Source organism: Rhinoderma darwinii, chromosome 3 (genome assembly GCF_050947455.1).
Source record: "Rhinoderma darwinii isolate aRhiDar2 chromosome 3, aRhiDar2.hap1, whole genome shotgun sequence".
Classification (NCBI taxonomy): domain Eukaryota; kingdom Metazoa; phylum Chordata; class Amphibia; order Anura; family Rhinodermatidae; genus Rhinoderma; species Rhinoderma darwinii.
Window position 1 is genome coordinate 331,312,757 of NC_134689.1, and position 24,290 is coordinate 331,337,046.

Genomic DNA, 24,290 nt, shown 5'->3' on the forward strand with positions numbered 1-24,290 from the left:
CACTAGTTCATGTGTCTATACTATCACACTAGTTCATGTGTCTATTCTATGTCCACTAGTTACCACACTAGTTCATGTGTCTATACTATGTCCACTAGCTATCACACTAGTTCATGTGTCTATACTATGTCCACTAGCTACCACACTAGTTCATGTGTCTATACTATGTCCACTAGCTATCACACTAGTTCATGTGTCTATACTATGTCCACTAGCTATCACACTAGTTCATGTGGCTATACTATGTCCACTAGCTATCACACTAATTCACGTGTCTATACTATGTCCACTATCTACCATACTAGTTCATGTCTATACTATGTCCACTAGCTACCACACTAGTTCATGTGTCTATACTATGTCCACTAGCTACCACACTAGTTCATGTGTCTATACTATGTTCACTAGCTACCACACTAGTTCATGTGTCTATTCTATGTCCACTAGCTACCACACTAGTTCATGTGTCTATACTATGTCCACTAGCTACCACACTAGTTCATGTGTCTATTATGTCCACTAGCTATCACACTAGTTCATGTGTCTATACTATGTCCACTAGCTAGCACACTAGTTCATGTGTCTATACTATGTCCACTATCTACCACACTAGTTCATGTGTCTATACTATGTCCACTAGCTAGCACACTAGTTCATGTGTCTATACTATGTCCACTAGCTATCACACTAGTTCATGTGTCTATACTATGTCCACTAGCTATCACACTAGTTCATGTGTCTATACTATGTCCACTAGCTACCACACTAGTTCATGTGTCTATACTATGTCCACTAGCTACCACACTAGTTCATGGGTCTATACTATGTCCACTAGCTATCACACTAGTTCACGTGTCTATACTATGTCCACTAGCTACCACACTAGTTCACGTGTCTATACTATGTCCACTAGCTATCACACTCGTTCATGTGGCTATACTATGTCCACTAGCTATCACACTAGTTCACGTGTCTATACTATGTCCACTATCTACCACACTAGTTCATGTGTCTATACTATGTCCACTATCTACCACACTAGTTCATGTGTCTATACTATGTCCACTAGCTATCACACTAGTTCATGTGGCTATACTATGTCCACTAGCTACCACACTAGTTCACGTGTCTATACTATGTCCACTATCTATCACACTAGTTCATGTGGCTATACTATGTCCACTATCTACCACACTAGTTCATGTGTCTATACTATGTCCACTAGCTACCACACTAGTTCATGTGTCTATACTATGTCCACTATCTACCACACTAGTTCATGTGTCTATACTATGTCCATTAGCTACCACACTAGTTCATGTGTCTATACTATGTCCACTATCTACCACACTAGTTCATGTGTCTATACTATGTCCACTAGCTACCACACTAGTTCATGTGTCTATACTATGTCCACTATCTACCACACTAGTTCATGTGTCTATTTTATGTCCACTAGCTACCACACTAGTTCATGTGTCTATTCTATGTCCACTAGTTACCACACTAGTTCATGTGTCTATACTATGTCCACTAGCTATCACACTAGTTCATGTGTCTATACTATGTCCACTAGCTACCACACTAGTTCATGTGTCTATACTATGTCCACTAGCTATCACACTAGTTCATGTGTCTATACTATGTCCACTAGCTATCACACTAGTTCATGTGTCTATACTATGTCCACTAGCTATCACACTAGTTCATGTGTCTATACTATGTCCACTAGCTATCACACTAGTTCATGGGTCTATACTATGTCCACTAGCTACCACGTTAGATCATGTGTCTATACTATGTCCCCTAGCTATCACACTAGTTCATGTGTCTTCTATGTCCACTAGTTACCACACTAGTTCATGTGTCTATACTATGTCCACTAGCTACCACACTAGTTCATGTGTCTATACTATGTCCACTAGTTATCACACTAGTTCATGTGTCTATACTATCACACTAGTTCATGTGTCTATTCTATGTCCACTAGTTACCACACTAGTTCATGTGTCTATACTATGTCCACTAGCTATCACACTAGTTCATGTGTCTATACTATGTCCACTAGCTACCACACTAGTTCATGTGTCTATACTATGTCCACTAGCTATCACACTAGTTCATGTGTCTATACTATGTCCACTAGCTATCACACTAGTTCATGTGGCTATACTATGTCCACTAGCTATCACACTAATTCACGTGTCTATACTATGTCCACTATCTACCATACTAGTTCATGTCTATACTATGTCCACTAGCTACCACACTAGTTCATGTGTCTATACTATGTCCACTAGCTACCACACTAGTTCATGTGTCTATACTATGTTCACTAGCTACCACACTAGTTCATGTGTCTATTCTATGTCCACTAGCTACCACACTAGTTCATGTGTCTATACTATGTCCACTAGCTACCACACTAGTTCATGTGTCTATTATGTCCACTAGCTATCACACTAGTTCATGTGTCTATACTATGTCCACTAGCTAGCACACTAGTTCATGTGTCTATACTATGTCCACTATCTACCACACTAGTTCATGTGTCTATACTATGTCCACTAGCTAGCACACTAGTTCATGTGTCTATACTATGTCCACTAGCTATCACACTAGTTCATGTGTCTATACTATGTCCACTAGCTATCACACTAGTTCATGTGTCTATACTATGTCCACTAGCTACCACACTAGTTCATGTGTCTATACTATGTCCACTAGCTACCACACTAGTTCATGGGTCTATACTATGTCCACTAGCTATCACACTAGTTCACGTGTCTATACTATGTCCACTAGCTACCACACTAGTTCACGTGTCTATACTATGTCCACTAGCTATCACACTCGTTCATGTGGCTATACTATGTCCACTAGCTATCACACTAGTTCACGTGTCTATACTATGTCCACTATCTACCACACTAGTTCATGTGTCTATACTATGTCCACTATCTACCACACTAGTTCATGTGTCTATACTATGTCCACTAGCTATCACACTAGTTCATGTGGCTATACTATGTCCACTAGCTACCACACTAGTTCACGTGTCTATACTATGTCCACTATCTATCACACTAGTTCATGTGGCTATACTATGTCCACTATCTACCACACTAGTTCATGTGTCTATACTATGTCCACTAGCTACCACACTAGTTCATGTGTCTATACTATGTCCACTATCTACCACACTAGTTCATGTGTCTATACTATGTCCATTAGCTACCACACTAGTTCATGTGTCTATACTATGTCCACTATCTACCACACTAGTTCATGTGTCTATACTATGTCCACTAGCTACCACACTAGTTCATGTGTCTATACTATGTCCACTATCTACCACACTAGTTCATGTGTCTATTTTATGTCCACTAGCTACCACACTAGTTCATGTGTCTATTCTATGTCCACTAGTTACCACACTAGTTCATGTGTCTATACTATGTCCACTAGCTATCACACTAGTTCATGTGTCTATACTATGTCCACTAGCTACCACACTAGTTCATGTGTCTATACTATGTCCACTAGCTATCACACTAGTTCATGTGTCTATACTATGTCCACTAGCTATCACACTAGTTCATGTGGCTATACTATGTCCACTAGCTATCACACTAATTCACGTGTCTATACTATGTCCACTATCTACCACACTAGTTCATGTCTATACTATGTCCACTAGCTACCACACTAGTTCATGTGTCTATACTATGTCCACTAGCTACCACACTAGTTCATGTGTCTATACTATGTCCACTAGCTACCACACTAGTTCATGTGTCTATTCCATGTCCACTAGCTACCACACTAGTTCATGTGTCTATACTATGTCCACTAGCTACCACACTAGTTCATGTGTCTATTATGTCCACTAGCTATCACACTAGTTCATGTGTCTATACTATGTCCACTAGCTAGCACACTAGTTCATGTGTCTATACTATGTCCACTATCTACCACACTAGTTCATGTGTCTATACTATGTCCACTAGCTAGCACACTAGTTCATGTGTCTATACTATGTCCACTAGCTATCACACTAGTTCATGTGTCTATACTATGTCCACTAGCTATCACACTAGTTCATGTGTCTATACTATGTCCACTAGCTACCACACTAGTTCATGTGTCTATACTATGTCCACTAGCTACCACACTAGTTCATGGGTCTATACTATTTCCACTAGCTACCACACTAGTTCATGTGTCTATACTATGTCCACTAGCTATCACACTAGCTCATGGGTCTATACTATTTCCACTAGCTACACAAATCCATGAAAACAGTATGTCCTCATCTGCCACTACTCATGGCACTGGTACTTCCACTTCTGCTCTTTTCCTACCTGGCTATTACCCACCAGACAAATATAATTGATTTCAGAAAGAAATAACAGTACAGAAAATAAGGAGAATTAAGCTAAGAGCCTGGAGAAAATATGAGAATTTAGGGAAGTTCTAACTTTTTGAGGAACCATCTCTAAATTGGTAGACCCATTATGAAAGTGGACCATATATGTGTCAATAATTTGTCCAATCCAAGTGATAATGAGTAGTTGAGGTGATAAAGTGATGGGTAAAAATTCATAACTATTGCCTTTCATGAGTGTAAAGTTAACAATTAGGTTGTGTTCACACATTGCAGTTAAAAACCAGGAAGCAAAGCAACACAATTTTTACTGTGAATTGCCAGAGTTTTGTGATGCCGTTATTGGTTGCACAGTTTTTGCAGGTGAAACACGTTAAAACCGTGTGAACAAACATGTAACATATAACGAGCAAATTCTTTATAAATAAAAAATAAAGACAAGTTATTACAATTTCTGATATAAAATAATGTAACCATGAATTAAAGAAAAGCCTCTAACTTCATATCGGGTAAGTAGTTGGCTTCAACATAATGCTTTCTTACCTTCCACAGAGCCAGGACTAAGAGAGCCAGTAGCAGTAGCCCACCTATTGTACTGCTGACTATAATCCATATTGGAACCTCCCACTCCTCCTGCTTGGAAATTTCAAAGGTGATCTAAATGTAAAAACATGTAGATTCTTTTAGATCTGTGCAGGCAATATGACATGACAAGGTATATTGACGTTCTTTCCCGTAGGAGGCAGTAAAATCCTGTAGACTTCCTCACTGCATGACTTCTTAGATCTCAAGTTACTATGGTGTCTCCTGCGCTATTTTATTAGTATGGTTTTTCAATAAAGTTCATGAGATGTATGAGGAGCCTTAGTTTTTCAATTAAAAAATTAGGATAATATTTTTTTTATAGGACCCTATAAACACAGCATACGTTCACGATCCCTTTTCAAATGATACACAAAAAAACACCAGTTGCATAAATAATGTTTATTTATTGTTAACTATTATAAAGCTGGTCATTAATAAGTCATGCAGTGAAATATATATTCCATGATGGGATTGATCTCCTAAAAGGTTTGATCGTAGGATGTAATCACTAATGACCAGGATGATACTTTCATTATCTGGAATCTGACTCCTGTACATGACCATATTACGGCTTAAAGGGGTTTTTCAGTCCCTAAAAAATTATGGCCTATCCTGAGGCCATCAATAGCTGATCATTTTCATTTAGGATACGTCTCTTACAACACCCAGGGGGAGTAACTATTTTATTATACAACAGGACACAAGCCCAAAAAATTTACACCTGCGGTCTCATGCACACGAAGGTATTTTTGTCCTCCCGTAAATACTGGTGTAAATACGGGTCCGGTGTCACACGTATTCGACCCGTATTTACGGGCACTTTTTCGCTGCATAATTGCACTGCACTAATCGGCAGCCCCTTCTCTCTATCAGTGCAGGATAAAGAGAAGGGCAGCCCTTTCCGTAGTAAAAGTAAAAGAAATTCATACTTACCCGGCCGTTGTCTTGGTGACGCGTCCCTCTCTTGACATCCAGCCCGACTTCCCTGGATGACGCGGCAGTCCATGTGACCGCTGCAGCCTGTGATTGGCCTGTGATTGGCTGCGGAGGTCACATGGGCTGAAACGTCATCCCGGGACGCCAGACTGGAGGAAGAAGCAGGGAGCTCTGGGTAAGTATGAACTTCTATTTTTTTTACACGTTGATCTATATTGTGATCGGAAGTCACTGTCCAGGGTGCTGAAACAGTTACTGCCGATCGTTTAACTCTTTCAGTTAAACTATCCACTGACGTCACCTAGCAACACTCCCGTAATTACGGGTGCACACACGTAGTCACCAGTAATTACGGGCGCCCCATAGACTTCTATGGGCCTGCCCGTGCCGTAATTACGGCCTGAAATAGGACATGTTCTATATTTTTCAACGGCATGGGCACCTTCCCGTAAGCATACGGGGAGGTACCCGTGGCCAATAGAAGTCCATGGCCCCGTAAAAACGTGCCGTAATTACGGGCGTTTTTACGTTCGTGTGCATGGGGCCTTACTGTGTGGTAATAGTTTTAAAAAAAAACCCACAAAAAAAACCCTTTTATTGACGTCACTAATACGAAGCTATATTTAATTGATGTATTCACCACATACAAGACAGACAATTGTGAGTTAAAAAAAAAAGTGTCCATGGACTGCCAATAATTGACAATATTTTTACAGTCTTAATAATAGGGTAATAGATAAATATTTTGGGGAAACCCCTACTTCAGAATCTCTCCTAAAGAATTTGATGAATTACTAAATAACAGATGGAGGCATTCCTCCCGATCGTACCATTAGCTAATACAGAGGGACTAGTGTTTTTAATGTTGCCCTATAGTTGTGAACATTTAAATTGTCACAGAAGTCAAATTGGATTTTCTACCTAAAAAATGGAGGCATTCCTCCAACTAATACTGATATAAGTGAACAATTGCAAATATTGTCCGATAATTCTGAAGTTCCAAACTCCTCAGGTTATATGAGTTATTAACTAGAGAATGGTGGCATTCCTCCCATTCATACAGCGAGCTGAGCTCAACGCTCGCTTCTATCTCTGCCCTCAATAAGTACCTATAAATTGTTTGGTTAATCTACATGGATTTGTGAATGAAAATTGAAAACCCTAATCAGCCTCCCTCAATGTTTCACCACCTATAGTGGCATCTTCAGGGAGATGGCTGTTTGCGTTACACCAGCAGATATGATGGCATCTCCTTAAATAACTTCCCCTCCCATCCTCAATGCTGCGTGCATAGACAAACATTTACCCAATCAGAGCGGTCATAACAAATATTCTAAAAGTTATTTGCTTCCCTATTGGGTGCCACACTTGGGAGCTGTGTCATTGTCACGCCTGGTAAGCGGAAGTGGCCACGAGGGAGAGGAGGGATTGGATGAACTAGTCACTAATTTCCGCACAGATCGTCACTAGGCTAGGAGGAGAAGCAACGACGCCTCCTCTAGATACTAGACACGTCGCTATCGTAAACTGACTTAATAATGAATTATGTAACTATCAAGAGAGCTCATCATTGGCTTACAAAGCTGTATAATAAAACATAGAAGAAGCCTATTATAACGGAGGGAGAGAAATTAACATCCATAATGAGAAACACCAATCCTGTCACATGTAGCGGCGATTCACAGTATTGCAGTCCCATTGAAATGAATGGGAGAAGAGGGCTGCAATACCGTGAATCGCTGCTACATCTGTGTCGACTATCCACAGTGAGCAAGTAGAACGGAAGGGGAAGCAGTGCTCTTACGAGCGCTGCACCCCCTTCAAAACAGCTGATCGGTGGGGGTCCCGGGAATCAGACCCTGAGTGATCAGCGATTGATCGCCTATCCTGAGGATAGGCCATCAATTTTTAGGGACTGGACAACCCCTTTAATACAACCTCTGACAGCCATAATATGATACCCATAGAGGTGAATGGGGGCCCTATTGTACCCCCATATCCCCCCCATTTTATACAGAGGAATTCAAAATATTCTGGCACACTTCATTGGATACTGTATTATGCAGAAATGTTTCTAGGGGAGAATATCTCCTTAGTACATTGCCATTCAGAGGAACCACACTTCAGCGTATGGCATGTCTATGGCTCTGTTGTATGAAGCCACAGGGACACTGTGTGCCTTCATATAGGCTCTATGTATGAAACCTTAGGTTGTACAATTCATAGTGACCTATTGGGAAAAAAAGAACTCAAAGACACAGTATGCAATGTTCTTTGGGTCTTAAGAAAAATAAAATATAATTCTGATGGATCTGATGTAAACTCCCATGGTAATGAAAGGGATCCATTGACTGATCTATCACAATCTGTTTATTATATTAACAATGTACATATCAAAAATACATACAAAATTCTAGTGTAAACTACACATAACCCATGCCATACATGGCTGCAAGGCACAATGTCAATTTTATACATGCCAAGTAAGTAACTTAGTCAAATAATAACATAGATCTTGATTTTTGTCAAGTTTATCAGGATCTATAACATTTCCCCCAATATGAAATATAACATTTTCATCACCTGGCGACTGGGTTCCTCCTCTCGAAAAACAAAAGGACTGTGGAATTTTCGTTGTAAGGTAGCAAAACTAACCAGAATGACAGAGCGGAAATTCATCTGCAAAGGGAATGTTAATAATATTCAGAAACGTTTTTTTGTTTTTTTTTATCCCTATAGTAATTAATATATGTAATCTTGAATCTCCGCAATCCTATCATATCTCTTATGTAATCCCTATCTCCATGGGGGTATGTTCACACATAGAAAAAGAAGCGTCTGAAAATTACGGAGCTGTTTACAAGGGAAAACAACCTCTGATTTCAAGTCATTTTTGAAGCTGAAAATGAAGCTTTTTGTCATCTGAAGCTTCTTTTGAGGCTTTTTTTGAGGCGTTTTTCATAGTGTCAATGGAAAATTAGCTCTGGAAACGAATTCAGCAGCGTAAAAATACGCCTCATATGAACAGCACAGCATATTTCTCATTGAATTCAATGGGAAGCTCTTTGTAGGTGCTTTGCTAATGTTTTTCCAGGCGTATTTAATGGCGCATACGCTCAGAAATACGCCAGAAAAAAAACTACCGTATGTGTGAACATACCCTTATACTACCATATCAGCTGATTCTTACCACTTGGAAAGATCTTCTCCACAGACGTCCACGCAGAGTAAGTGTTCCCTCCTGATTGGACGCAAGGCTCACAGTGCATTCAATGGACACCACGTCTGAGTTAGTGTGATTCTGAAAAAGACACAAACTGATCGGTTATCAATGCTGAGAGTTAATGGAACAGCCCACAGCATGAAATGTATTGATCACTTATTTCTTATCCGCTCCCAAACTCGCAACTTCTATTCCATAAGTAGGTGCAATGCTGGACTAGAGTAATATTAGCCCACCAGCATTGCATGAAAACCACTTTGGCCTTGTTCATATCACATTTGTGGTGTACTCTTCACCCATAGGAGTAAATGCGAAGCATAACCATAGAGCTCCATAAGCCCGACTGAGTCCAAAAGAGTGTCGTTTTGACCTCCGTTGGGTCGGTATACCTAAAAAAAAACGTATGAAATAGCGTAAACTATGATACAGCCGTGTCATATAAGTTGTTTTAAAAATGAGAGATTATGGGTGATGCACCCCACTGTATGCCTATACAGTGGGATATGATGCAACCTTCCGTCACAGGTATACGTCAGAAGATCCTCCCAAATTATACCTCTGACTGGTTATAAACGCGATGTGAACAGAGCCTTACAATGTTTTGTGGTGAGAACTATGTGGTACACAAGATATTAACTTGAAAATATTACAATTTGGTGAGTTTTCGTTAATAAGGATTCATTCTATAAAAACCTCTCCAGTCCTCCTCAGTAACTGCTGTAGACATTACCAGCTGTGGAATGTGAGTGAGGTCCTCTTCAGAAGGCTTCCTGCGGTAATCTGTACTATTACCCCAGACATTGCAGCTTTCATTCCCCTAATGCAGCAAACACAGAGGTTTATATCATTTACAGACATTTGGATGTGGTGTCTCCTAAGTCTTTTCATATTAAGAAGCACTGCGGTACCTGGTCATTGACTAGCTCTTGTAAAAGAAGCAATCGGTTTCCACCACGAGTAGCAACTGGGACAGTGATCCTAATGATGACATCCTCTGGAAAGAAGCCCAGATTTTGGATCTATAATCAAATATACTCAGTTTTAGAATTTCAGCCATTTAGAGAACAACTTCAGTATATTCATCTTTGAATGACATATTACAAAATATACATGTATGTGTGTGTGTATATATATATATATATATATATATATATTTTTTTTAATTATATATATATATAAGAAGTTGTGTAGCATTTTAAAAACATTTCTTTAACTATATTGTACTTATACTGAGTTACAGATTTGAGTTGTATTTTTATAGTTCAGAGCTACATTCACATTTGTGCTGCTTGTTATTGGAGACTTTCAACAAGCTTGTTGACAGATATACCGCTAAGGCTTCGTTCACATCTGCATCAGGGTTCCGTTCTGACATTCCGTCAAGGCTTCTCGTCAGAACGGGACCCTGACTGAAACAAACGGAAACCATAGGTTTCCATTTGCATCACCATTGATTTCAATGGTGACGGATCCGGTGCAAATGGTTTCCTTTTGTCCTAGCTGTGCAAGGGTTCCGTCGACTTTGAAAACATTTTTTGTTTTTGTAAATAAAAATGTGTATCAGTTTGTTTGGTGCAACTTTCTAATTGCCTTTTTATTAAAAATAATTTTTTGTTTTTGAGATACAACTGCTTTGTATCCTGTATACAGAGAAGAGTAGCTGTATCGTGCACTGAGACCTGAATCCGTCAGGTCAGCGGGACTGACGGGCTCAGTGACAGCGGGTCCTGCGTGTATGACACGCGGGATCGAGCTGTTACCGATCACATCTAAGTTCATAACATGCATTACCCGCTGACCTGACGGATAGAGACATGACGGACAGAGACATGCAGGACCCGCTGACCTGACGGATAGAGCTTTCAGCTCAAGAAACAGCTGCTCTGTATACAGGATACAAAGCAGCTGTACCTCGAAAAAGTAAAAATAATTAGAAAGTTGCACCAAACCCACTGATACAAATTTTTAAATTAAAAAAATATATATTTCAAAGGTGTACATAGCCTTTAAGGATCGGAGCAAGAAATTTACAAAATGGGTAATCGATCACATAAAAGTGGTAATTTAATAATTCTCCTTTAATCTTCTATGTGTGTTGTTAATAACGCAGACACTGTTATTTGCCTTAAAGGTGCTGTTGAACGGAGGTCCAATTGCATTGTATCTGTCGGCTGACCCTTGAGAGGTGATCTCATACTGGTCCGGGCTGGAATATCTGTAATAGAAGAAAAGCTGTCAGGTACTTGTAATTATAACCACACAACACCATTAAATGGAAGCACCTGAGCTAGTAAAGGAAGGCAATGAGAGGGAGATCGTGGATTGTGTCCATCATTCTGTTTCCTGAATAGATTTTCATCATAAACATGTGTCACAATAAAAGGTTCATTCTCTCACATCAGGTTTTAACAAATGGGATTCTATATCAACTGACTGTACAAGAAGCTCTTCTGCGGCCACACATGTCCCGGTCTGAAATGTGTGCAGGCAATAAAAGTGACTGTCCTAATGTGTCAAGTATGGGACAGGCACAGCCAGACATCTCAAAGAGAGTGCTCCTTCTGGCTCCAGATTAAAGCGCCTATCATTTCTGCACAGCGCACATTCCAAGTATATTTGGGGGTCACCCAAAGGTTTCGGAATTTCTGTGTCTCTACATAATAACTGGAAACAAAACAAGTTAAAATAAGAACCAAGATGAAGTAACACATACATTTGGAGAACTGCCTCATGTCTGCCTAGAAGCAGTGGCTAAACAAAACAGTGGAAGGGGCAAGATCCCCCAAAATGTTGCCATGTCTAATAGGAAAATAATTACTGTAACATTACGCTTCTGGTCTCATGTATCAAAACAGTCTCAGGCAAATTTGTGTTCTTGTTGAGCACAGCAACCAATCAGAATTCAGCTGTCATTTCCAAAAAAGAGCTAAATGGCCTGTTCAGATCAGTGTTGGCTTTCCGTTCTGGGGCTCCGTCTGAGGTTTCCGTCGGGTGAACCCCGCAACGGAAAGTCAAACTGAAACAACAGCTTCCGTTTCAGTCACCATTGTTATCAATGGTGACGGAAACATTGCTAATGGTTTCCGTTCGTCAGCATTCCGGAAGGTTCCCGTTTGTCACCATTCCGGCAGGTTTCCCGTTTTCATGACGGAATCAATAGCACAGTCGACTCCGCTATTGATTGGGTCATTAAAACGGAAACCTGCCGGAATGGTGACGAACGGAAACCATTAGCAATGTTTGGGTCACCATTGAAACGGAAAGCCAACGGTGATGTGCACAGGCCCAAACTGTGCTTGCTTTTCAGCTCTGCCTCATTACGGCACAGCTACAATTAGTGAAACAGAGTCGGAGATTAGCAGTCTGTGTCAATCTTATGATTGCAGAGGATCAAACTGCTACTGTCCTTCCCAATGCTTTACACTGCAGCTTAGTTTTTTCATATTGGCTGCTGTGTATAAGAACAAAATCGGCAGGAGTTTAGTGCATGAGCAGATGATTTTCAGTACAGTATGCAGAGAATGATTGTAAACTACAAGCCTTAAAGGGGGTTGTCTCCCTAGAGACATTGATGACATATCATTAGGATGACAACTATGTCCTGATCGGTGGGGGATTGGCCACTTTGACCCCCGTTGATTGCTCGAGAATGAAGTCAGTGGCCCAGAACTTTTTTATCCCCACTGCCATTTCGTTCTAGCGATAGACAGGAGTCACAGGAGTCTGTTCTGCACTGCTCAGGACATTACTGGGATATCCTAGCCATGTGTCACCAAAGTCTCTAGTGAGACAACCCTTTTATTATGGCTTCCTAGAGTTCATCTTCAATGGTCGACAATACAGTTGCGAAAAAGACTTATAGTATGTATGACTAAACAACCCAAATACCTAGTAAACAGGAGATCGGATTCATACTTCAGGTTAAAGTCCAATAAAACTTCATTATCGTAAATTGTACTTTCCAGCTCTTCACTGTCACTATCAATAGAAATAGCATTATGTAATAACTATCACAATCACTACCATAGCTAGTTCTATATAAGGTATATACAGTATATCATATATATATATTTGGCAAGGACGTGGTGTCTGAGGCACAGTTAGCTCCGCCCACTGCCTGACCTGCAAGAAGCCTGTGAGGAAGGAGATGTGTGTGTGAGGGTCTGTCTGTTGTTTTTGCTTCTATTTGTCTCTGTGTCTCTGTGTTTTGTGTGTGTATAAGTTCCAGTATGTGTGTCTTTGTGTGTGTGTATTTGTGTGTCTAAGTACTTATATATGTATCTGTACAGTGGCGTAGCTATAAGGGTCGCAACGGTCGCAGTTGCGACCCGGCCCCCAAGCCTGGGGGGCCCGCCAGGCCACAAATAACTGAATGCCCTTACAAGATTATGGATTATTTTTTAGTACCTTGCTAAAAAGTGTTGGACTATCAGAATTTCAGAACTATTTGATGACACAGTACAGGAATTTTGTGTCAAATACTAGACAACCGTGATCTTCTTTTATATGTTGATTTTACTATATCTCTGTGCATAACATACACAGACTTTAAAGTGATAACTAATAAGAAAATTGTGAGGGCAGCTAGGTAAAGAATATTGTTTAAGGGTATGTTCACACGCACTTTTTACGCCTCGAATTACACCTGAAAAAACGGCTCCATTACGCCTGAAAACATCTGCCTATTGCTTTCAAAGGGTTTTACGATGTTCTGTTCCCACGAGGTGTTGTTTTACACGTCGCTGTCAAAATACAGGGCGTAAAAAGACGCCCGCAAAAAAGAAGTGCATGTCACTACTTTGGAAGTTTTTGGATCCGTTTTTCATTGACTCCATTGAAAAACAGCTCCAATAACGTCCGTAAAATACGCCGCAAAAAACGCGAGTTGCTACAAAAACGTCTGAAAATCAGGAGCTGTTTTCGCCTGACGTATTTTGTTAAGCCGTGTGACCATACCCTAACTGTGGTAATATTCTACAGACCACTTAGAGTATTTTCCAGTAGAGTCATCATATAACTTACCTGCTTGCTACAAGATGTATTTGCAAAGATGGAAAAAAGACATATTTGCTGAATTCAAAATCAAGCCGGAACGCCACCTATCAGGAATGTATACACTGGGATCAGTAACACATATTGGCAGCCTGCCTCACACATTCCGCACGCCTGCTGAGCTAGAACTTAAATAATAAAAGATCTGGGTTTTATTTCCCAGCTGAGCATAAAGCTTTTTGGAACAGATGAGTGCAGCCCCTTAACTTAGCCGGTGTACGAGGACAATTTATAAAAAAAAGATTCACTTTATTATGAACTAAGCAGAGGAGAAGGCAGAAGACACAGAATCATGTCCAGTAGTGAATATTATTATTTTCTCTTCTTAAATGGGTTGTCTCATCATGAAAACCTTTTTAAATGGAATCCGACCCAGCGATAAGTCGGCCCAGAGTTCAACCATGAATTAAACTTCAGATACCCTCAGCGATCATCTGTTATGAACAAGGAAAGCTGTGGCTGGCTATACATTTTCCCTGCAGCAGCCTCTGCAGGGGGAATGCAGAATTACATGCTGGCCATTGAGATCATTAGCTGACCATATAATATATAGACTTTGGGGCTGCCAAAGCGAGAGTGCTCTCTATTCCAGTTCTTGGAGCAGAGGACTCCCGTGTATTATATCGTAATAGGGCATATGGAAGGGGGGGGGGAGTTGTCTAAGACTAGGACTGAGCTGACCACTTCCCTGGACCACTCAAAACCACATCCAGCCCAACCATCTACACTCATATTTCTGCAGTACAGTAAATTTCCATCTTTGGTCAACTATGCTGATTTCAAGGTCTTAGAACGGTGACTATTCTACAGATATACATTATTCTCAAAGCTAATACTCAGACTTCCTCTACCAAAAGGAGGAACCTTAATTATATCAAGAGTCAGAACTCTGCTACTACATTGTTTGCCCACATTCTAAGTCTAGAACAGTAACTATATTGAACATGGCAATCTAGAGCGCTCATTCCAAACCAATTAACTGTTTACATACCTTGGCCTTGCCTCTGAAAAATGGGAAACTGACATTACAAATCTTGCTGTGAGGTATATGTTCATTATTTTTGCATTCAATCTTAACGTCTGATTCCTCCTGTAGTATAAAAACACATCAGTGAATTGAAAGTCTTAATAATAACTAGTAAACCACAGCTTATGGTAGTGATGTTGCCCAGGGAAATAACTTCTGTTCCTACATTGTATAAATAACTATACCATACACTGTCTAATTATTATTATATAGTATAAAATTATTAATAGTGCCATACATTGGCCAAATAACACTTCCATACTAAATAATAGTGCCGCCACCACCACCATATAGTTAAAAAAATAACATATTGTACAGTGCCTAAGCAGCAGTGCCACACAATGGAAATACCACATAGTGCTCAAATAATAGCATCATACATTGACCACATAATAGTTCCATATATAAGGTAAGACCCTGTTCACATCTGCGTAGCAGATTCTGACATTTTTGCTGGACAGAATAGAGCAGCATGCAGTGCTATGTTGTCCAGAAAAATGACGCACACCATGCCGGGAAACATGTAAAGTCAATGGGTTCTGTCGGCCGCTGTTGGTTTCCGTCATGCAAAAAATCCGGCAGTTCCATTTTTCCAGCTATTTTGGCGGAATAGGATAATGGAAATCATAACGCAGATGTGAAAGCCTAATCAAATACCAGTTCTGTACAATTTGTAAAATAAATCTGCCGTAAGATTTGTGGTGGTCAGAAGCTATGGGTACCAGGTCATCTTTGCCATTAGATAATTCAGTAATGCATTTTATTCAATCAGTATTGATTGCTGCTTACGATCATCTCAACGTGTAAATACTGATAGGCGACCACTTTCCATAGTAGAAATCGTTAGTATTTTAAAAGATCCACAAATCACTGTGTGTAAATGCAATCAGAAATTCGCAGCAAATAGTGCGTTTTTGTGAGAATATTGCTGTTAAAAGAAATGCAAATACGGAATCATTGCGCATTTTCAGCAGCTGTTTTACCTGTGAATTTAGTGTAAAGCATGAATTGTAGCAAGCTTTATGTTCACCTGCGGATTTCCAGGGGTTTTTACAGCATTCCTGCTGCATAAACTCTGTACAAACTGCGACAAAACTTTAGTGCAGAATTTATTCTCCCCATTTAAGTCTTTTGCCTAAACACGCAACATCTCTGCTCAGAATATGCAGCATACATTGACATGCTGTGGATTTAAAAAACTGCGCCACAGAAAACTTTCCACACTTTTTATATTCACAGCATGTGGCTGGGATTTGCAGAAATCTCATCCACTTTGGATTTTGGATCCACTTTTGGTTTTCGTTTGCAACACCATTGATTTCAATGGAGACGGATTCAGTGCAAATGGTTTCCGTTTGTCGCCGTTGTTTAAGGATTCCATCGTTTTGCCGTAATCAATAACGTAGTCGACTGCGCTATTTAATCCATCAAAACGATAGAACCCTTAAACAACGTGACAAACGGAAACCATTTGCACTGAATCCGTCACCATTTAAATCAATGGTGATGCAAACGGAAACCTATGGTTTCTGTTTGTTTCAGTCAGGGTTCAGTTCATGGATTCCCCTGATGGAAAGGTCCACCGACAGAAACCATGAACGGAGCCCTGACGCAGATGTGAACGAAGCTTTAGTTTAACGGGTCTAGGGTCTGTATTTAGGGCATCTGGTCTGGGGTCTGTATTAGTTTAAGCGGTCTGGGGTCTGTATTTAGGGGGTCTGTATATTTAGGTGGTCTGGGGTCTGTATATTGAGGGGGTCTTGTCTGGGGTCTGTATTCGTTTTAAGGGACTGGTGTCTGTATTTAAGGTGTCTGGTCTGGGGTCTGTATTTAGGGATCTGGTCTGGGGTCTACATTAGTTTATGGGGTCTGTATTTAGGGGGCCTGGTCTGGGGTCTGTATTCAATTAGGGGTCTTTATTTAGGGGGTCTGTATTAGTTTAGGGAGTCTGGTCTGGGAGTCTGTATTAGTTTAGGGAGTCAGGTCTGGGGTCATTATTAGTTTAGGGTCAGGTCTGGGATTTGTATTTAGGCGTCTGGTCTGTGGTCTGTATTTAGGGTGCTTGTTCTGGGATCTGTATTTGTTTAGGGGGGTCTGGTCTGGGGACTGCAATAGTTTAGAAGGTCTGGAGTCTGTATGTATTCTAGGATCTGGTCTGGGGTCCGAATTTATTAGTCTGAGTAAAAGGGGTTGTCTGGGCATATCGATAGCTTATCAGTATGAAAAACCGGTCCGTGCCCAGACAACCCCTTTAATGTATGGGCTTGGGCATTGGTGTCTGAATTTTTGTGTTTCTATTAGGGCTGGAAATGGCTGCAGAAGCGATGAGCAAAGATGTCTCATCAGGAGAAGTCACCATAACGGTCTGTGTCAGATGTAGAAGAAAAGAGAATGACTCCCATCAGAGAAGACATCACTTGTGAGTCACTGGATTTGTTCACACAGAGGTTTATGATTGTTCACCTTGGTAATCAGACTGGCAAATTGAAGGTTCTGAGAGTAGGAAATGTTGAGTACAGTGTTATATGCATTCTCTCCTCTGTTGTCTAATGTGACCTCTAGGGCCACTCGCCTTCTGCTTCTCTCAATGATAAAGACTGAGTTGTCAAAGGAACGAGTAAAAATGGTGCAGTCTGAATGAGATCTTCTGAGAGAGCGCTGGCAGAACTCCCTAAGAGTGAGAAAAACAACGTCAAAAATACAATAATCCAATAATTCCTTGATAGACCAGTACCGGGACTGCTCATCAGGATTAGAGCGAGTTTTCATACATTTTAGCATTACTATCATTCCAAAAAAATGTCCTTGACTTCATTACTGTGACACGAGATCTACTCTCGGTTAATTTCTTAAGGTTTGGATTCTACATTTAGTCATAATTTGTCCTATTTACAAATTTCCACTCACTTAATATTTGAAAAATACCATTCTTGGAAAAGAACAGGCAACCTGAGTTAGAGTGAATTAGAATAAGAGCTCTCTATTATGAATTATTATTTAGGTGCCCATAAACATGGATGTCAAATAGCAGGAAACTGGCCCGGAGTCTCCAGACCCAAAATACAGCCAAAAAGTATTTGTTCAAAAGGGGATCATTAGAAGATATAGCACATGAATGATCAAGCAGTAGTCTCCAGCTGCGGTTGGGTGGCAAGAACCTGTTCAGGACTCCTGTCTCCAGAGGAACTGCGTTATTACCAAAGAAGATGTTGCTCATTTTTGTGGTGTAAAGAATTGGCCCAAGGGTCATGGTGGGGGGGGGGGGAATAAACACTTCTGACACTCTCTTTCTACTATGTATATCACTGACCAAGTGTGTATGTGCTATATAATCAATTGTTCCTTTAAATTATATTCAGGTTACATCGATAGTTTCCTTGTTTTTTCTGTCCTTTTTGCTTTTTTTAAGAGGTTATGTACCAGAAATATAAAAGGAAATTGATTGGATGAAATGTTTTAAATATAGAAAAACGTTACTTTTGGATCACTTGCCCTTTAATTGAAGCCTGTTGAGTTAGCAGTAAGGGCATGACCACACATGGCGGAATTCCTCCGCAACTGTCCGCATCAATGCCGCACCTAATCCGGGTTGCGGATTACGGCTGCGGATCTGCACAAAATGTGCAGAAAATTGATGCGGACTGGCCGCTGCGGACTGCAGGAAAAGTGCTTCCCTTCTCCCTATCAGTGCAGGATAGAGAGAAGGGACAGCACTTTCCCTAGTGAAAGTAAAAGAAATTCATACTTACCGCCCGTTGTCTTGATGACGCGTCCCTCCTTCGGCATCCAGCCCGACCTCCCTGGATGACGCGCCAGTCCATGTGACCGCTGCAGCCTGTGCTTGGCCTGTGATTGGCTGCAGCCGTCACTTCCACTGAAACGTCATCCTGGGAGGCCGGACTGGAGACAGAAACAGGGAGTTCTCGGTAAGTATGAACTTATATGTTTTTTTACAGATACATGTATATTGGGATCGGTAGTCACTGTCCCGGGTGCAGAAACAGTTACTGCCGATCGCTTAACTCTTTCAGCACCCTGGACAGTGACTATTTACTGACGTCTCCTAGCAACGCTCCCGTCATTACGGGAGCCCCATTGACTTCCTCAGTCTGGCTGTAGACCTAGAAATACATAGGTCCAGCCAGAATGAAGAAATGTCATGTTAAAAAACCAATACGCTCCGCACCACACATAACATGTGCATGACAGCTGCGGACTTCATTGCGGAACTTAGAATCTCCATTGAAGTCAATGGAGAAATTCCGCCATGAGTCCGCAACCAGTCCGCCACTGCTCCGCAACAGACAGAGCATGCTGCGGACACCACATTCCGCTCCGCAGCCTATGCTCCGCAGCGGAATTGTACGCATCGTGTAAACGAACACTGCGAAATTAAAGTGAAAGTCAATGGAGAAACGGCTCCGCTGCGGATTAACGCTGCGGAGTGTCCGCAGCGGAATTTAAGTGAAAATCCGCCATGTGTGAACCCGCCCTAAGACCTGTTGTGAAATAATGTGAGGACTGCAGATCCATATAGAGGAGTCCTGAAACAGTATACTTTAACCAGCTGATCATGCGCTACTGTGTCTTTTTGTTAGCGTGCAGAAAAAATTATGGAAACATTTACATTACAGAAACATGTGTTCTCAATAAATCCCCACTTCATTATGTGAATAACTGAAACAATCTGGATTAGTTAATCCAGCGAAGAAAAGAGAAATTTATAGTGCACTGTTTAAAAAAAAAAAAAAAAGAAAGTATATTATATATATATATATATATATATATATATATATACATACATATATCAGAAATAACGAAGACAAAAAACAAAAATAAAGGTAGTTTTTTGGAACAAATAACTAACTGTGGCTGCTATCACTATTATGGGACCACCAGGGCATCTGAAGAAGGAACATACAAAAAAGTTGCCCTGTCCTCCAAGTGACACATGTACCTGTCTATTAACCCCCTAGTAGATCACCTAACTCGGTCTCCTCAGAAAGTAGGTCCCAAACTGAAATTCTATTATTGGCTGATTTAACTCCTCGAAACTCCTTGATTCTTCGCAAAAATTAGCAGTACAGTGTATCAATACAATAACTTTTTCTACATATTTATTTCCTATACATTTATTATAAACATTGCAAGAGTAAAGGCAAAATGGTGGAAGAATAGTCAGTGTTCAAAGCATATATCAATGTCCTACAACATCAACCAAGGCAGCTTTAATTTTACTACAGAACTCTTATGCCTTTTGAAGACAGAAACCGGGAAGTCTTTTTTTTTCCAAAGGACATATACTGTATCAAGAATATATTTTTTCCAGCTGCACTGGAAATAAAATTAGACTATAGTATCATCATATTCTGATTTGTGGCGTCCAGCAAAGCTAAAAAAAACGTTCTGAATGATAATTCTATAGCTCTGGTGTGCTGATGATTCAGAGGGGTTGCGTGCAGACAGGGTCCATGAATAACAGACCTAAAGTAATGACATTCATCAATATATACATAAAAGTTTCTGCAGGTTCTTAGAAGTGGAGATGTTTAAAGTAGTGATCATGGAGGGAGAGATCTTTTTCAAGAACTTGTGAGTTTATGCTCTCCAATATCTCCTACAATCATAAGGATGTCCAGACAAATATTGGTTGTAGTTCTGAAATGAATGGCCTGCTATTCCCCACAATGGGGTTTACCTTCCAGCCACTAACAATCATGTCCATGGGGTTGTCAGACTCTCACATGATGATGTATGCTGGGGAGACTATTTCGAACTAGTTGGATTTTTCCTCTTTAACTCTATTGTTTACCACATTTTCTGGCAGCCGCTCATCTCCCTAGCCTCCAAAAAACAAGTACAAGTTTGTATGGCTAGAGCTAAAAAAAATAAAAATGTTAATTTTACTAAATGAAGACTGGAGAACCATGCAGATCTCTATGGTAAATGTGAAATAGTTCTTACCTTTAACTGTTGCAGCCAGGACTGCTTTAACCATGGGGCAAACTTTGACAGGCACTCTTGGGCACATCTGTGGCAGGTACTCTGGTGGGCTTCTGAGGCAAGCACTCTGAAGGGCATTGTGGCGGGCAATCTGAGGGGCATCTGAGGCTGAGGCACTATATCGGGGCAAATTTGGCAGGCACTCTGGGGGACATCTGTGGCAAGCGCTCCGAGGGGCATCTGCGGTGAGCACTCTGAGGGCCATCTGAGGCTGACACTGTATGGGGGCATCTATGGCTGGGACTCTGAGGAACATCTGCAGCAGGCAATCTAGGGACTGACTGAGGCACTGCTTAAGGGCATATGTGGTCAGGTCTCTGGGGAGTATCTTAGTGACAGCCAATTATGGAAGCATCTGTGGGTGTGGGGCACGCTACACCCACAGCACTGGGCCTACCAATGTGTTTATATGACCCTTGTTGAGGCCCTTTTTGGGGCTGCCAACTGGTCCTGTCTCATGAGGGCACAGGGGCAGCTGGGGTGCAAACAGTCCCTGACAGGCAGATTAGTGGAACGTATATTATCCATGTACCAGAATGATTTGCAGGGTTTTCCAGTCAATAACTCCATTTAAATAACTTTTTAAATGTAAAAATTCTTAATTCTTCAATATAAGGCAAATTCTATATTTTGATTTAGTGAACATTTAATAGCAGACTAATAAACTAATGGTAGGATATATACAATGTTTTACAATGTACATTCTTTAATGAATGCTGATGAGATTACCTACAATTAGAACGGGTTATATATATTTTTTTATATTAGACTCACTTGCATATTATATAATATGAACATTATATATAATGATTTATATAAAATTGTTAGCCATTGCATACACTCACAGTGCAGTTGGGATATCGTGTTTCACATCCAAGAAGAGATCGGGTACACAGCGCTCGTCCTGATTACACCCATTCCAAAAAGGAACCTGAGCCAGCAGAAAAGACATTATCACAAGACATCAACACTGAGATGCTAAACAAATATGCATTACTGCTAAATTTACTTACAAAAGTAAGTCTGCCCTGGGTGATTTAAATTAGTTTAGTGCCGGTTCCTACCATCCCCAGATATATATGTAGGCTTAGTCCCAGTTCTGGGTGTATGTGCAGAGTAGGTCCCCTAAGAACGTGCACTAAGAACCTCCCTATTGTAAGTAGATTTAGCAGTAATGCACATTTATTTCTATTTAGTGGTCTGCTGTATATTTGCAGTCACAGTTCTTGCACCTGCATACACGTTTTGTATCATTTTGTTGGAATGTGCTATTTTTATGAGATGCTAAACAAGATGATCAGCAAAACGCATGAGTCCTGCACAGCCCGCACCCTATCAATATTACTGCGCTTTTGGATTATTCACTCTAGGAATCTGAGCCAATCTATGAATGACATACTGCTATCTAACTTTGTAACCAAGACAAGAGTAAAGGGAAGCTCTGATTTGGAACCATTTTAGAGCATATATTAGGGAATGGTCCAGTAATAGCAAATTTTCTAATATAGTCTCTCTATCAGAAATGACACCAGAGATTTTCAATAATAGCATGCAGGGCTGGGAAGAAGTTAAAATTCCCAGAGCTTTGACGTGCAGATCAGTCAACAGGATACAAACCCTCTTTATGACAGTGTTCTGTTTGTTCCCTGCAAAAACATTCTGTCTCAACAGACTACAGCCTATTCTACAGTGGGATTCACGAATGAAATGACCATAGCAATTAGATCGCTGCTGTTCCTTTCTAATCTTCAAATAAAACTTAACACGTATAAAAACATAGTTACTGGAATCTGATTGGATGCAACAGGAAAATGTTCACCTAAGCTTCTACCTGTGGAATCCCAACCAACATCCACTAGTAGACAACACACATGGGAAATTCATTAAAAGGGTCATCCACAAATTTCTATCAATGTGGGATTCCCAGGACCCCCACCAACCGATTATTATTTATTTCTGTTTCTTTTATAGCGTCAACATATTCCGCAGTGCTGTACAGAGGTTATCGTCAATAATTGTCCCTATTGGGGCTCACAATCTAAACTCCCTAGCTGCATGTTTTTGGAATGGAACCAGAGTACCTGGATAAAACCCACGCAACACAGGGAGAACATACAAACAGTGCAGCCCGTCATTTGTTAAATACATGCAGTTTTTTGCCTAGTAACTTTTCTCATCTTGAGCTCAGACCCTTTCACTTGAAAGAGGTTTAGCTGCAGTACCAGACATAGCCACATGTATGGATAACACGACTTTGTCTAGATCATTCTTCTGCTAACCGGTAGACGGCCCGAGAATTAAACCCCAATTTTCACACATTAGTGGTCTATCTGAAGGGGAGGCCAACAAATGGAAATTCTTGGAAAAACCCCTTTAATAGGCAGCTATCTTACCACAGTGGCCCACATTAATTTAATATTGGCTTATTTTGCACCACTAAAATTGGAGAGGGTAGATGGCCAGAAATAAGACTCATTTATTAAAAAGTGCGTACCATTAATAAATCCGGGCCATTTGGAATTTTCTAATTGCTTAAATTTCTTTCTATGCCTGCTATGAGCAGCCGTACATTTGTGGCCCCTATTTTTTGCCTTTTTTATCCTTTGCCTTTGATAAACTAATTTAAAAGTACATTTATAGCTTGACCCCCCCCCCACACTTTTCTCACTTTTTTTTTTGGTGCAATTTTAGAGTAATTGGGATACTCTAAAACAAAACTCTACGCACATGTCCATATTGATTACATTCAATTGACATATAGATGTATTTTTATATTATTCATATTAGTATTGTCTTAATCAGCAATGTAAAACCGGAAGTAATCTATGTTAATTTTAATCATGTGTTATCCTATGGTTGTCATTAATATTGTGTAATATCAAAGCCACTACTATTGACTGGCGACATTCCCATATATACCAAACACAATACAATTTTTTTATAGCATTGTTTTCTGTCACTGTCACTGCCCTCCAAGTGTGTAAACAATGAAATTTACCAGAATTGGGCAACAGACTAATAAATAGTGACATTTTTTATTTGGAAAGTGAAATATAATAAGTTGCAGAAGTTGAGGT

At 40.3% G+C, this 24,290-nt stretch overlaps 1 protein-coding gene across 1 annotated transcript in view; it reads right to left on the reverse strand.

The window, feature by feature from the left end:
• Nucleotides 1-4,867: 4,867 nt before the first annotated feature.
• ITGA11 (integrin subunit alpha 11) overlaps nucleotides 4,868-24,290 on the reverse strand; it is an 82,658-nt gene continuing 63,235 nt past the window's right edge. The window contains exons 19-29 of the mRNA XM_075859480.1: nucleotides 22,059-22,144; nucleotides 17,674-17,881; nucleotides 15,175-15,273; nucleotides 14,154-14,230; nucleotides 13,020-13,109; nucleotides 11,256-11,346; nucleotides 10,040-10,150; nucleotides 9,862-9,948; nucleotides 9,099-9,209; nucleotides 8,492-8,587; nucleotides 4,868-5,044 (exon numbers count right to left, since the gene is read on the reverse strand). Of these exons, the coding sequence (XP_075715595.1) occupies nucleotides 4,868-5,044; nucleotides 8,492-8,587; nucleotides 9,099-9,209; nucleotides 9,862-9,948; nucleotides 10,040-10,150; nucleotides 11,256-11,346; nucleotides 13,020-13,109; nucleotides 14,154-14,230; nucleotides 15,175-15,273; nucleotides 17,674-17,881; nucleotides 22,059-22,144 (1,233 nt within the window). The remainder of the gene's footprint in view (nucleotides 5,045-8,491; nucleotides 8,588-9,098; nucleotides 9,210-9,861; nucleotides 9,949-10,039; nucleotides 10,151-11,255; nucleotides 11,347-13,019; nucleotides 13,110-14,153; nucleotides 14,231-15,174; nucleotides 15,274-17,673; nucleotides 17,882-22,058; nucleotides 22,145-24,290) is intronic.